The 13,178-nt window shown below is 39.3% G+C and overlaps 1 protein-coding gene across 1 annotated transcript in view; it reads right to left on the bottom strand.

The window, feature by feature from the left end:
• Positions 1–536: 536 nt before the first annotated feature.
• LOC119584521 (extracellular matrix protein FRAS1-like) overlaps positions 537–13,178 on the bottom strand; it is a 63,289-nt gene continuing 50,647 nt past the window's right edge. Inside the window, exons 29-46 of the mRNA XM_037933176.1 lie at positions 12,993–13,146; positions 12,715–12,869; positions 12,211–12,515; positions 11,695–11,935; positions 11,280–11,443; positions 10,925–11,162; positions 10,449–10,694; positions 10,016–10,163; positions 8,081–9,875; positions 7,028–7,919; positions 6,763–6,885; positions 6,328–6,516; positions 5,796–5,993; positions 5,293–5,565; positions 4,809–4,942; positions 4,299–4,401; positions 3,685–3,861; positions 537–3,520 (exon numbers count right to left, since the gene is read on the bottom strand). Of these exons, the coding sequence (XP_037789104.1) occupies positions 2,951–3,520; positions 3,685–3,861; positions 4,299–4,401; positions 4,809–4,942; positions 5,293–5,565; positions 5,796–5,993; positions 6,328–6,516; positions 6,763–6,885; positions 7,028–7,919; positions 8,081–9,875; positions 10,016–10,163; positions 10,449–10,694; positions 10,925–11,162; positions 11,280–11,443; positions 11,695–11,935; positions 12,211–12,515; positions 12,715–12,869; positions 12,993–13,146 (6,105 nt within the window). The 3' untranslated portion in view covers positions 537–2,950. The remainder of the gene's footprint in view (positions 3,521–3,684; positions 3,862–4,298; positions 4,402–4,808; positions 4,943–5,292; positions 5,566–5,795; positions 5,994–6,327; positions 6,517–6,762; positions 6,886–7,027; positions 7,920–8,080; positions 9,876–10,015; positions 10,164–10,448; positions 10,695–10,924; positions 11,163–11,279; positions 11,444–11,694; positions 11,936–12,210; positions 12,516–12,714; positions 12,870–12,992; positions 13,147–13,178) is intronic.

The following is a 13,178-nucleotide window of genomic DNA, read 5'->3' as shown; positions in this document are numbered from 1 at the left end:
ATGTGATATATTAGCAACCTGTTTCCTGTTTGATTTTAGAGGAATCATAATTATCCTCACTGGGAATATCTACTTGACAAAATCATCAATAAAGCTTGAAAAAGAACTAAAATTTGTATATTGCTCAAATGATATTTAGAATGATAAGTATTTCATTAACTAGAAACTGAATAATGAATATATAATTACCAGTAATAATTATTACTTCCAAATCACAGCACGTGATGTGCTTTTTTGTATGAAATTATTAAGGAGAATTGTTTATTGTAAAATAAGGAAAAGTTAGAGTTAAGGTAATTTCCACCAGCATAAATAAATGATCCTAAATGTGCATAAATAAATAAGCAGCAGTACACTGTGAATATATATTTCTCTTTCTTTCTTTCCTTCCTTCTATCTTTTTCGTTGTCTGTCTGTCTATTGGTCTTTCTCTCTGCTTGTTTGTGTCTAAATATATTTATTTTTCTTTAGTTATCTGAAATACAGACCAGCAAAAGGCGTTGTCTCTTCAGTAACAGGAAATAATTAGGCACCTATTATTCAAAAAGGATTTATTGTTTTTTTTTTTATGAGCTTTTTGGGTTTGGAAGCTAAAGGTTATCTGTCTGTCCGTCTGTTTAAAATATTGCACAGATATTACTTCCATAGGCATTTACTCAGGTTTATGTGAAAAAATATGAACATTGGGAAAATATCTACAATCTCATGAATTTTTTCTCTCTTGGAATACAGACTCATGCTACAATCAGTCACCAATATTATCTTCAAATTTAAGAAAGTGTGTTGTAGTCCTATAGTTTTTTTTCATATACAGTCATAATGTAGGGCAAACAAAACTAATATTCATTCTTTATTAAATAAATAAACATTCAAATATCAGTTATTATAATGGCAGTGTCTTCTTACACCTGAGAGAATAATTAAGTGGTAAAGTGTCCCCCTATAAGACAACCAGGATCAGACTGGCTCAGAATGGTGACGTTTCTCGTAAATGCAGAAACTTGTACACAGAACCAGCAGCATAAACATTGTGCCGAGAAATTAATTGTGTTGATTACTCGGTTTCCAATGGTAAATGAACTAGATATAGCACCTGCAAGCATTGTTCACTAAGTTCAATATGCCTGCATTGTATGACTATACTTCTGCAGGGTTAAACAGTAAATGTATTTGAGACTACAAGAAATGGGCCATTATCCCTCACATGATTTATGGATGTAGTAAATAAACATAAAAAATAGATGTGCACTGTATTTACTTGAATATAAGGTAGATTAGGTGTAAGCTTGTTTTTGTCACATGAATTTTTTCATAGTTTTGCAGATGTGAGTATCAATGCATAAGAAAATTATGATCTTATTCCATACTCAGCATGGGTAGAGAAGGAAGTTTGTAAAAGCATTAAATGCTGTTTATTATCTCACAACCTCAATCCAGTGTTATAAACACTTAACTCAATGTGATTATAAAAGGAACTTGCTGTATACATTATGTTCTTGTACATATTCATTATTATTATTACATCTCACAAATTTAATTAATAGTAATTGGATATCATTAATGCACTTTCATAGAAATATATTACAAAAGTACAAGAAACTAAAAAAACTGTTTTTCATGTGATGGAAATAAATGCATTTTGATACCTGTAAACTTATGAAAATACTTAAAGTTCAATCTCATATGATCATTCAAAACACTTCCATGGAGTTTTGTGTTCAGTTCTTTACTAGGAACATATGAAACATGAAATTATAGCAACCTTTTGCAAAGAAGAAAGAAATCATTTCTCTGAACACTTTTCTTTTCTCTCTATATTACCATCATCTGCATTCACACCAATTCACCCTCTTTATTGTTGTATATATTTTACTTTATTTTTCAAACCTTATTTTCAAGTAAACGCAGTCAAGTAAACTGGATAGGCTAATGGCATAGGAACACAACTGTATGGCACTAACAGATTCATATCGCATTAAATAGAGGCCCACAAACTACAACACAGCTCAGACCTTAAGGGAGATACCGACTAGTAGTGGAAATTACACATACGTGTTGATTAATTTGTGCTGAACTTCATAAGGTAAAAAAAGAAATGCAGTTTATGGATTTACATCACCTGTAAGCATATAACGTGAGATCAGATGAAGTTCAGTCTGCTGTTTGCTGAAATCCTTGAATAATTGTTAATGCACTCACTGGGAATGTGTGGACACTATAATACAGTGTGCCTTGACTGACAGTACAGTAATATTTTTAATTTGGTACAAGTCAATATTCTTCATTATGATAATAAGTGGTTTGAGGCTTACTATTGACAATGTAGCCATACAATAAAGCAAGTTATTGGTAACTAACAAGCCTGGAACATTTGCACATAAGACTAGGGTGATGCCAAACTCATTTAAATGCTAATTTGTCCACAGCAAAAGTATGCATTGGTACTTAGTAAAAAAAGTATAGAGGGCACCAGAGTAGATTTAAGAAAGAAATTAAGAAAGAAAGTGACAATTAAAGAAAGAAAGAAAGAAAAAAAAGAGCCTCAATGAATTACATAATAAGCTTTATTGTGAATTGTTAACTTCGTAATGTAGCACGAAAATCTAACGTCACATCTTAATGGTAACTTTTCTCAGTATTTCACGAAAGTAGCATTAGCTTGCAGTGGGTTCTGAATACTTTATTTTAAAACCACTTATATTTACAGTAACAAATATTCTTTCCTTTTCTTTCTAATGAAACTGATTTATAGAGATTCAAGCTCCCTTCTTAGTCTCACTGTTTTTGAACATTTCCTTCACATTTTCACGTCACAACTGTTCAGTGTCTGGTCACTACGCAAGTCTCTATCTCAGTATATGCAAAGTCTTAACACTTGTTTGCAGCATATCAGACATGATCCTGTGAGGAACTTTTGATTTTTTTTCCCCTTATAGATGCTATTTCCCCTTTACACTTCAGTTCCTTCATCTTCCAGATTATTTCTTACTGTTATTGCTAATGTTTTGACCTTGACTGTCTGTAAGTTGCTCTCACTGTTCAGGGTCATGTGAGGTGGTAGTGTCTTTGGTCTCTCTTGAGTCTTTCCTTCTCCCTTCCTTCTAAACTGCTCTCTCTCGTTCTTCAGGCTTCGCACGACAATCACTTTGTCCTTTTCCGACTTTCTGAAATGTCTCTTCACCAGGAGCAGCCCAGCGATAATTATGCCCAGAAGGACAACTAGAACAACAATGACATACAACACATTGAGGAAAATGGAACCGTCGTCCATTTTTGAACCCGTGTCCAACTGGAAACCTCGCATATTTGTTCCATTACGTGTATGGAGGGACCTGAGAAAAGCAGGCGTTGGCAGTTCTTCACCTTCCTCTTTCACATAATCTTCTGACGGGTCCGTGGGAGTCCTTTTGATGAGTGTTCGTCCCTGGTCGTCCTCTTTTGATTGGAATTGAGACAGGACTGTGTGCAATGGGGCATCTCTTCGGCTGCGACTACTGCTCGGACCAATGGTATACAGGACCTATAGAGGGAAAAGGTAAATTTGAAAGAAGAAGAAAAAGAAAGAAAAAAAAAAGTATATTTTTTCATAAAAATTCAAGAATGACTACAACTTCTTCCACTCCAAGGGAAGGAAAAGTAAAATAATAACTTGCAATCACATTATCATCCACTCCACAATCTTACCTGAAGATACCACTGATAACCTGAATTAACCTCGTACAGAGCATCCGTCTTTAGCAAGAAACCATCGACACCTGAAAACTGATGCAAAGTCTCGTATTCAGGAAGGTCCTCGGCAAAGTTGGCCTCAATCTTTGGAATACTGAGGTTGCCATCTTCTATGTAAGGATGCTCTCGGTCCTGGAATAGTTACCAGTACTGTATTATCAAATATATACAGGTGGTTATAACTTTCTACAGAAGTCTCAACATACAGCACTTGAATAGAAGATCAGCCTTGCTAATCCTCATTTTTTATGCCATGCGTACATTACACAATCTATGATATATAAGATCATTTTTACCACTTTTATTTGTTGGTACAGACTGCTGATAACAAGATTTTACAGATGCTTCCGCTTTCCCTCTATGCTAAAAGTTCATGACATGCATTTTATATCAAAAGTAGATATAAGAATAGAAACTACTACTATGTTCAAGCTTATAACAAAAAAATCTATTGTCAAAAACTATAAGTCTTTTAGTTCTCACAGACTGCGTAAACTTTCTCATTCTTACAGACTCCTTTCATAAAAGGGAACACCTTACCCATTTCTTTTAGGACAATAATCACTTACAAGGATAAGGAACCTGTGACGCAGCTTGCTCGAGGGTTGAATGCATCCGTACTGTGGTCCTTCCTGGTACAGCTCGCCAGTGGGGTCATAGGTAGGCACATATCTAGGGATTTAGTTAACTAATATAGTGCATTGTTTAAAAAATATGAATAATCTAAACAGTATATAGTTTCATTGAAGTAATGTATGTTATTAAATAATATATGCTGTATATCATTAAACATACTGCAAACATTCAAGGAAATAAAATATCCATCAATCATGGATCAATTTTGAATTTTTTTGCGGTCTATGTAATATGATTTTAAAAGAGATTATGAAAAATGATATGAGAAATCATTAATATACTAGGTGCAAACCCAACAATTAAAGTGAAATCCATAAAGTCTAAAAACATACCGAGAAAATACCCAACAACGAAATAAATGAACCGAGAAAATAACCAACAATGAAATAAATGAACTGAGAAAATAACCAACAGCGAAATAAATGAAAACCAGGCAAACTCACCCCTCTGCGCCAGTACATAAGAACACTCGCTGGATGTAGAGTTTGTAAGCAGAGTGCAGGTCTTGGCTTGGGTGCCACAGAACTCTGCCGTATATAGTTTGTCCTGGACCGTAGCTTCCTTTGTAATCCACCTCCTGTTTTCACATACGAAAATGGTTAATTATTATTGCATCATCTATTTCTTATTATATAAAATCTTGGTGTGAGAAAGTATTATTTATTTATTTATTTATTTATTATGATTTCTAAATCAAAGAGATTATATTAAAGATCTTTTGGTTGAAATTTAGTTGATATACATTTTTTAAAAATTCATCTCCCACTACTCTTCTCTTAATGAAAGACAGAAAGACATAATCACAAAGCTACCAACCTCATCCCATGGTTTTCCAGATTTGTGATACCCATCAAACTCACAAAAAAAAAAAGTAACACTAAATATGAAAAATAAAAATCCATTGAACACAAACTACCCACATCTCACCTGCAAATTATCCACATCCTTTGGGTCCATGAGGAACATGGTTTCGCTGTTGAACAACTGAAAGTCTGTATTGAGTGTGTAAATGAGAGGCACAGGACGGTGAGTCTGCTGTATGGCGATGGGGAGGGAGAACGTCGTGGGGGGGTGTGGGGTGCAGGCAGGTGGCGACGCGTCCGAGTAGCCTTGTGTGGGCGTCACCGTGCAGGGTATGAGCTCCATCTTGTACTTGCCCGTGTAATCCTTCAGGTTATATTCACTGGTGGCTCGCCATACCTAAGGAAAAAAGCAGGCAAGATAAAGAAAAGTTTAATTGATTAGAATTTTTGGAGAGAAGATCAAGTTACAAAAAAAAAAAAAAAATAATAAAAAAATAATGCTTATGTTCCTTTCTTCAATATCATTATTCTTTTTATAATCCAGTCATACAGCAAAATACATGTCCATCCCTCAACCACTCAATCCTATGCAGTAACCACTTTCCTACCGAGAAATAACCATCTCACCTGCTCTGGCCCATCCCATGTGGAAGCCGTCCACACCAACTCCAGCGCGAACTGTATCTCGAGGTCCTCTGGTGCCACTAGCCTTGAGCTGTGGTCTTCCAGATTAGGATGCTGCAGCACGAACTGCCCTCGGAACTTCGCCACTGTCTTCAGGTCTATCACGAGCCGCCCAGATTCATCTATGGATATCCTCGTCACCTGATAACATGTTAATATTTGGATTAAAGAAGGCTGTCTCAGTTCTGGACTTATCAGATATACATCTACTGAAGTAAAAATATCTCTTTCGCTTAACTCTTTATCAGATCCACATGTCAAAATACCTTTAAAAAACACACTTTCTTTTGTATTTCTCATTTGTTATTGATAAACAAATGCATCATCATAGTACTGACATTAGTTTTCAGGATCACAGATATCAAAGAATAAATAGCTTACAATCACTTTCACTATTAATGAATGTGCCCAAAAGCTCTTATACTCCTATTATCAATAAAGTAATATAACATTCATCACTTTATTTAGTCCTGACCTGTATCTTAGCTGTCAGTATTGGCTGGGTGTGAAGACCTTGATGCCAGAGGAGCGTATTATAGTAGAAAGATACGGAGAGTTCAGTGCGGTGGTCCAGGGAAGCCCAACCTGGGGGTGACGCTGCATACACGTAGGATATATATAGAGGAACACGAACCGTTAGGAAACTCTGTCCACCAGATCCAACCTAGAAGGGTAAGGGAGGAAAGAACATTTTTTTTAGTGGCGTGTCTCCTTTAAGTTATGCAAATGCTCTGAATGTTTATGGATATTATTCGGAATAAGATATTCACAAAAAGGCGTATTCTGAAATAAGCAAACATTAAGGATTGGGTATTTTCTTAAGGTTATAAGGCTATACCTCTCTTTTAGAACATCTAAAATAGTGCAAATTAGCGTCTTCACGATAATATTTATGAAAAATGAAACCAACCTGAAAATCTGAGACCACCTGCCCACCACACTGGTCTACCAGCTGCGACATTGAGAACCAAGCGGAGAAGGTCCACATGCAAGTCTTCAGATCAAGGTGTTGATACAACTCCAACGACTTTTGCTGAGGGACAAATAAATCCATTAGCACAGGAAATTAATTTGTTTCCCAAGTGTGAGAGCATTCTAAATACAAGCGTATTTTATTGCGTTTTCATATAGAGGACATGTTTTTGTCATTCATGTTAGTGTGTTTATCTGCAAACCTCTCTTAGCCTGAAGTCACTCTGATAAGGCCTAGGGTTGATGGGATGCTGATCTGGGGCCTCTGCCAGGAACCCAGCTGTGAGGTCCATGTTAGAACAGGTGTGGTGGACACGGTACAGCTGTTCGGTCAGCAAGTATCGCAGGTTGTGGACGGGGAGAGTTGAGACGATGGGCACCATGCCATCCTGGTGGGGTATTTCAACATGGATCTTGACGGTATTTGGATGCTTTTCGTCTGTGGAATTGATGTATGACAGCGTAGCTATGAAGGACTGGCTTTGGAAACCTCCAGGCTGGCCAGGAACCAGTGGTGTTTGGCATATGCCATTATGGATTCCAATAGAGATTGGCTTACTCCGCAGGGGGATGCCAAACACTCCATCACTGCGCACAGGCTGAGCTACACAACGGACACGGAAATGCCTAGCAAAGAACATGGAGTCCAGGACTTTGGTGTTTGGGCTGGCAAACAGAGTGTCATCTGTGAGTGAGTGGAACGGCATAAGGAGTCCATCACCATCTGCAGGAATAGCCACTTCCCATGAATACTGCATCTGGGAGGCATTCAGTCCAGCCTGAGCACACATTTCTGCTGTCTTTGCACTCTCTGGGTATTTGGGATCACAGGGTGTTACGCACACCAGTGGGTAGCCAGGACTTGCAGGCTCTCCAAGGTGCTCCTCAATGTTGTCGTAGTGCAAAAGTGATGTCACTACGGGTGGTGCTGGCAGGACAGAGCTACCCGAAGACTTGTGGTCGAGGATGGTCACTGCAGCCGTTGTGATGGTTCCTAGCTCTGCATTTACCGGTTCCTCTGGTCCTAACACCAGGCTGAAGGTCTCGTGCCACTGACGTGAAGGATTGTGCACAATAGTCAGCTCCATGTCAATGCTGAAAGAGGGAAAATAATGACCGTTAATAAGACACTTTTGACAGAGACAAATAAAGAGTAATAGGTTTTATATCAAAGCATTATACAAATAGGAGTTGTGTGAGCATGGAGGGGGCTGGGGTGCTCAGCTTCAATTATACAAAGAAAGCTTATAACTTACGAGGTGTTGCCTGGAGGAAATTCAACCTCTGCATGAAGTGGATGGTAGTCTGTGCCTGAAGCGGCTGACCCATCTCTAGTAGACACCATCACTCGAGTCACCTGAGAAACATCTCCCAGCCGGATGATGGGAACATTAAACTTCGAAGTCAGTTCCCCAGCCAAAGGCTCGGCCACTGTGTAGTCGTTTCTCTGGAAGGATACCCTAGGCCTGTCCTCCCAGTCTAGAATGGAGACACGTGTGATTCTATTTTCTCCCAAAGTTGGCTGAAGATGTGAGGGGGAATCAGGGTGAGATAACTTCACAATGAATTCCTCTTCTTTCTCAAACACCAAGTCATCCAGAATGCCCACTTCACATTCTACTTTTGAGACTCCCCTGGGAAAAGTGACCATTGAATCTTTTGTGTTTGGCCTCTCTATGAAGTCAATGCCTGCCTTTGCCGAGCGCTGTCGTGTGAAGCAGTGGACAGTCGATACTCTGCTTAAGTCACCTGTGCGTTGGATGGGTATTTTCACAACAGTCTGGTTCTCTCTTACTTTAATTTCAGGGAGGGTAAACTGCATGGAAGGTGCATCTTCCTCATCCTGTATTGTCACAACCGCTTCTGCAGCAGAGGAGTCTATAGATGCATTTTGTGCTGTGCTGATAAACACCAGAAATCTCTCAGGTCCTTCAAGCCTGGGATTGACTCTATCGTCAATAATGTTGATATTGCAAACAGCAGTCTGAACTCCACTAGGAAAAATGACTTGTTCCGAGTGTGGAATGTAATCCAGAGAGGGCTGAGCCTCCTCGGGCTGGAAGGACTTGGTTGCACACCAGACACTGGAGGAGTAGTTGAGGTCAATGCCTGTTCTGTCTAGAGTTACCGACACTGCAGACTCGCCCTCGGAGACATTGTAGTGTGTCTGTGTCAGCTTTATTTTGCAATCATCGTTGGATCCCTTAACTCTCACTGTTGCCTCGTGAGTCTCCCCAAGGCTCACCCCGTCTGAGGGATCTTTTAGATATATCATAAAGTCTTCATTATCTTCGAATTCAGGGTCATCAATGATCTTCACATTGCAAGTGGACACTTTAACACCAGGAGGAAATACAACCCTGGAAGACTCGTCATGGTTCCGGTGAATGAAGTCGGTTCCACTTGTCAGCTGATCAGGGTCTGATCCCTTGGCTGATCCATCCTTAGTCAGGCAAATGACAGACGCAGGGACATTGAGGTCCCCTGTGCGTCTTAATCTTGCAAAAATAAATCCCTCTGTCTCGTCTACGGCAAAATTACTGGTTTCAAACTCTACCTTGGGCTTGTCCTCTGCATCAAAGATAGTTACCACAGCTTTTTTAGGCTTCCCAATTAAGGCATATTTTGGATCTGTGAGTTTGACAGTGAAGACTTCTGGCCCCTCAAATTCCTCATCATCATGTATTGGTATTGTACAGTATTTCTCCGTCTCTCCTTCTCTGAACTCTATGGGCTCTGCAACTTCCGTAAAGTCTTCTCCTCTCGCCCTACCCTTCCCACCACTCGCAGACCCTGTGTGTGTTGTGCAGGTCACCACTGACGGTTGTTTTAGGTTTCCAGTTCTTTTTACTAATATTTTTGCCTCTCTGTCAGACTCTGTTACATTGTACTCCCTCTGAGCTACAACAAACCAAGACCACTGAACGTGAAAAGCATTTCCGGTCACAGTATTTGGCTTGCTGTCCGTTACCTCGAAGGTAAAGTGATCACTTGTTACCGACTGGGCATACGTAGTGAGTTCATAGTAGAGATGACCAGAGATGATGTCAGCTAGCAGGAAGATAAAATATTATGTTAGCATTAAGAAAAAAAAACAATACAAATACATACCAAACTATACTCTTACCCACTTAAGATTCAAAATCACATTTTCTTTATATAAAGACCTTAAAGACATTTAGAACCACTACCTTGTGTAAACGACGAGACAGGGCGCTCGTGGGTGGTGAGCCTGAGGACACCATGACTGGGTGGAGCCACGACAGCGAACTTGAGACTCTCGGGTGGAGTATCCTCATCCTCTACGTGGAGTTCATGTGACGTTATGATGTTCTGAGCCTGGGATTATAAGTTTATATTACATATATATATTTCTTTTTTCTGATGTGAGGAAAATAGTTCAAAATCATACTGATCTGATAATATTTAAAAAAAATTATTCTCCTTAGAAAACAAAAATAAATGAAGGTGAGAGTAAACATTCCACTCAGCATAATAGATTACTGAACCAATGTCTTCATCTGTATTAATCAAAAGTATTTCAAAGTAATTACATTTCATTACTTATTTTATCATAATTAGTTCAACGTCACATGCAGAACATTCTTAAGAGACACCACAAACCTTGCCATCCTCGTGTTGGAGGAAATGCAGCCCCGTGTTAGCAGTGATGATAGGAGTCCCGTCATCCACAGAAGAGATCTCAATATGCACTGTGGTGGGCTCTTGCGTGGCCTCCTCTCCTCTCCCCTTCATGTACATGCTGTTAGTCGAGTCGGACACTTTGATTTTGAAGGAATCTCGAGAGGTATCTGAGCCATCGTGGAGATAGGACACATCTCCGTTGTACACTTTCCTCATGCTGAATGTCTGCCAAAATATGATTAATACTGTAGAATGTCACGCTGACTCAAAAGAATATATACAGTTCTGAAATCTTGGTGATACTCCAATTTGCCTCCTGTGTTTTGATCTGTTGAACATAAAAATGGTATAATATAAAATTAACATACACAAGTCCAAGTATATTACAAGATACGAAACACAAGCATAGGATACACATTACTGCATTGTGTTGGTCTGATAATGTTGTATAATACCTTAGCATCTATATATTCGTCTCCTTTCTTGATCTGTAATCTCCCATGGCGAGGCTGTCTGGAAACTTCAAAGGTAATGAGATCATCTTTAGTATCGGCATCCAGCGCTTCAATCTCAAACTGGGATATTGTTTTTCTTGTTCCTTCTTGTACCTTGATGTGGTTCAGCACAAGAAGAGGAAGCTCATCATCCACAGGAATGATGTTGATGTGGAAAGACTGGCTGGCATTGTTGTAACTGGAAACAAGTATACCATTTGTGTAAGTTGCTGTGCATATGGATTGTTTTCGTGTTTAGGAGACAATTAAAAATGTTCGTTTACGTCACTTTCATTTCAAAGGCCCTTAAACTCACCCATCTGAAACCACGAAAGTAAATTGATCTGTAGGGCTCTCGTCTGCGGACTGGTGCTGGTAGCGCAGGATTCCTAACTCTAGTGCTCCCTGTGTCCAAGTGTTTACTGCCTTTCCGGGGGCTGTTGCAAGTTCTAGCTGCCCATGGTTAGGACCACTTGTCAGCTGTTTTGGAGTATGGAGTAAAACCATGAGTAGAGAACAGTATACGTCTGGCTTCAATGTTTGAGTTATTATTGAGTTGAGGCATTTAATTCTTACAAGAAGGTGAAAAAAGGACATTCTCTTTATCTTTACGACAATGCATTGTATGTTTAACTATTTCTTTTTCAATTCGTTTTGAGAAACAAGTGTTTCAAAATGTCTTATACAAATTTATCACACCTGTAAGCAACAATTACACTCGACATTCTCACCATAAATGTCAGCTCCATTGGGTCCATCTCAGCATCCATGGCAGACAGAAGATCAGCAGTTATGGGAGCCGAAGCATCCTCCATGAGCGAGAGACCGACATTGAGCGTGATGTGAGGCGGAACCTTGTCTTCCAGCACGGTAATCGAGAGAGCTTGGTCCATCATCACGTTGCCTTCTGTGTCTTGGAGGTTGAAGTGCAGAGTGTCTGTCCCAGCCTGAGTGTCCTTTTGATGGGAGAACCTGCAAAATGTTTGTGTTTTTTTTTAATAATTCACATTACAATTCACTTAGCTTTTGAAACTAGATAAAAATTGGTAGACATACAGATAGGGGAATAATTTGCTAGACAGATTCACGTACATGTATCTTTTCTTTTCTCTTAAAAAGATACAAGATTCATAATTGCTTAACTTTTCACATCCCAAACTGTCTCTAAGAAATCAGGGAAACAGTTAATCATAAAAGAGCCAAATGCTATGGAAATGTTAATAAAAACGTAATATTATCATAGTTACCTCACATTGCCATTGAGGATATCCTCCTGCATGAAAACCGAGCCCACAGTGAGAGGCCTCCAAGCGCTCGCCTCCTGTTGGAACAGTTCAACACTCCCTGACGTAGGAAGTCTCGTCACAACGTACTTTATCTTGGCCACTTCGGAGTCCTCATCCTCTGCCATAAGCAAGGATGGAGAAATTACAGACACCTCACCAGCCTTCAGCGTGAGGCCGTGGTTCAGTCTTAGTCTTGGAGCCTCGTCAGTCTTCCTCAGAATGATGAATTCGATGATGCCTCCCGTTTCGTGGTTGCCATCACTTACCTGGAAGAATATTTGCTATGATTCCTCAAAAGAAAAGATATTAGGCAAATCATGTAAATGGATTTTATATACAGAGGTAGATTTATTCACATTCACTCTACATATATAAAGTATTTGTAAATATATACACATTACATATGCACATTTATATACATGTAGAATAAAAAAATCTCTAATCTGATAGATGCTTCTGACTTACCATGATTTCCATAACATCCTCTGGGTCTCGAGAACCATCGTGGCTGTACAACACGAGTTCATCCAGCAGGTTTCTGAAGGTGAATTTCTGGCCTCGACTAAGCAGTTCACTCTTCTTAATGGAAACATACGGCGATGTCTTCTTGTGCACAGACCCTGCGGAAAAAAGTGAAAGCATTCTATCATTCCATCTCATAACCTCGATTCACTCTTTGAAAGCACTAACTACAACTCCATTTATGAAAAAAGCTTGAAAATCATTCCTTATCTATAACATACCGTGGGAAGGCGATTGCTGGATAGTGATTATCAGATCCTCCGGCTCCGTGTCCGTATCTGATATAAAGAGGGACTGGTTCCGGATGACAATGGTCTGGCCTTGTTCCAGTATGACTTGCTCGCCCAAAATCACCGGCGACTCGTCATTTACGGGCTGAAGTAGCGGGAAAACAAGTTACGATGATG

The sequence above is a fragment of the Penaeus monodon genome, chromosome 18 (genome assembly GCF_015228065.2).
Source record: "Penaeus monodon isolate SGIC_2016 chromosome 18, NSTDA_Pmon_1, whole genome shotgun sequence".
Classification (NCBI taxonomy): domain Eukaryota; kingdom Metazoa; phylum Arthropoda; class Malacostraca; order Decapoda; family Penaeidae; genus Penaeus; species Penaeus monodon.
This window is presented reverse-complemented; position numbering and strand designations above follow the sequence as displayed.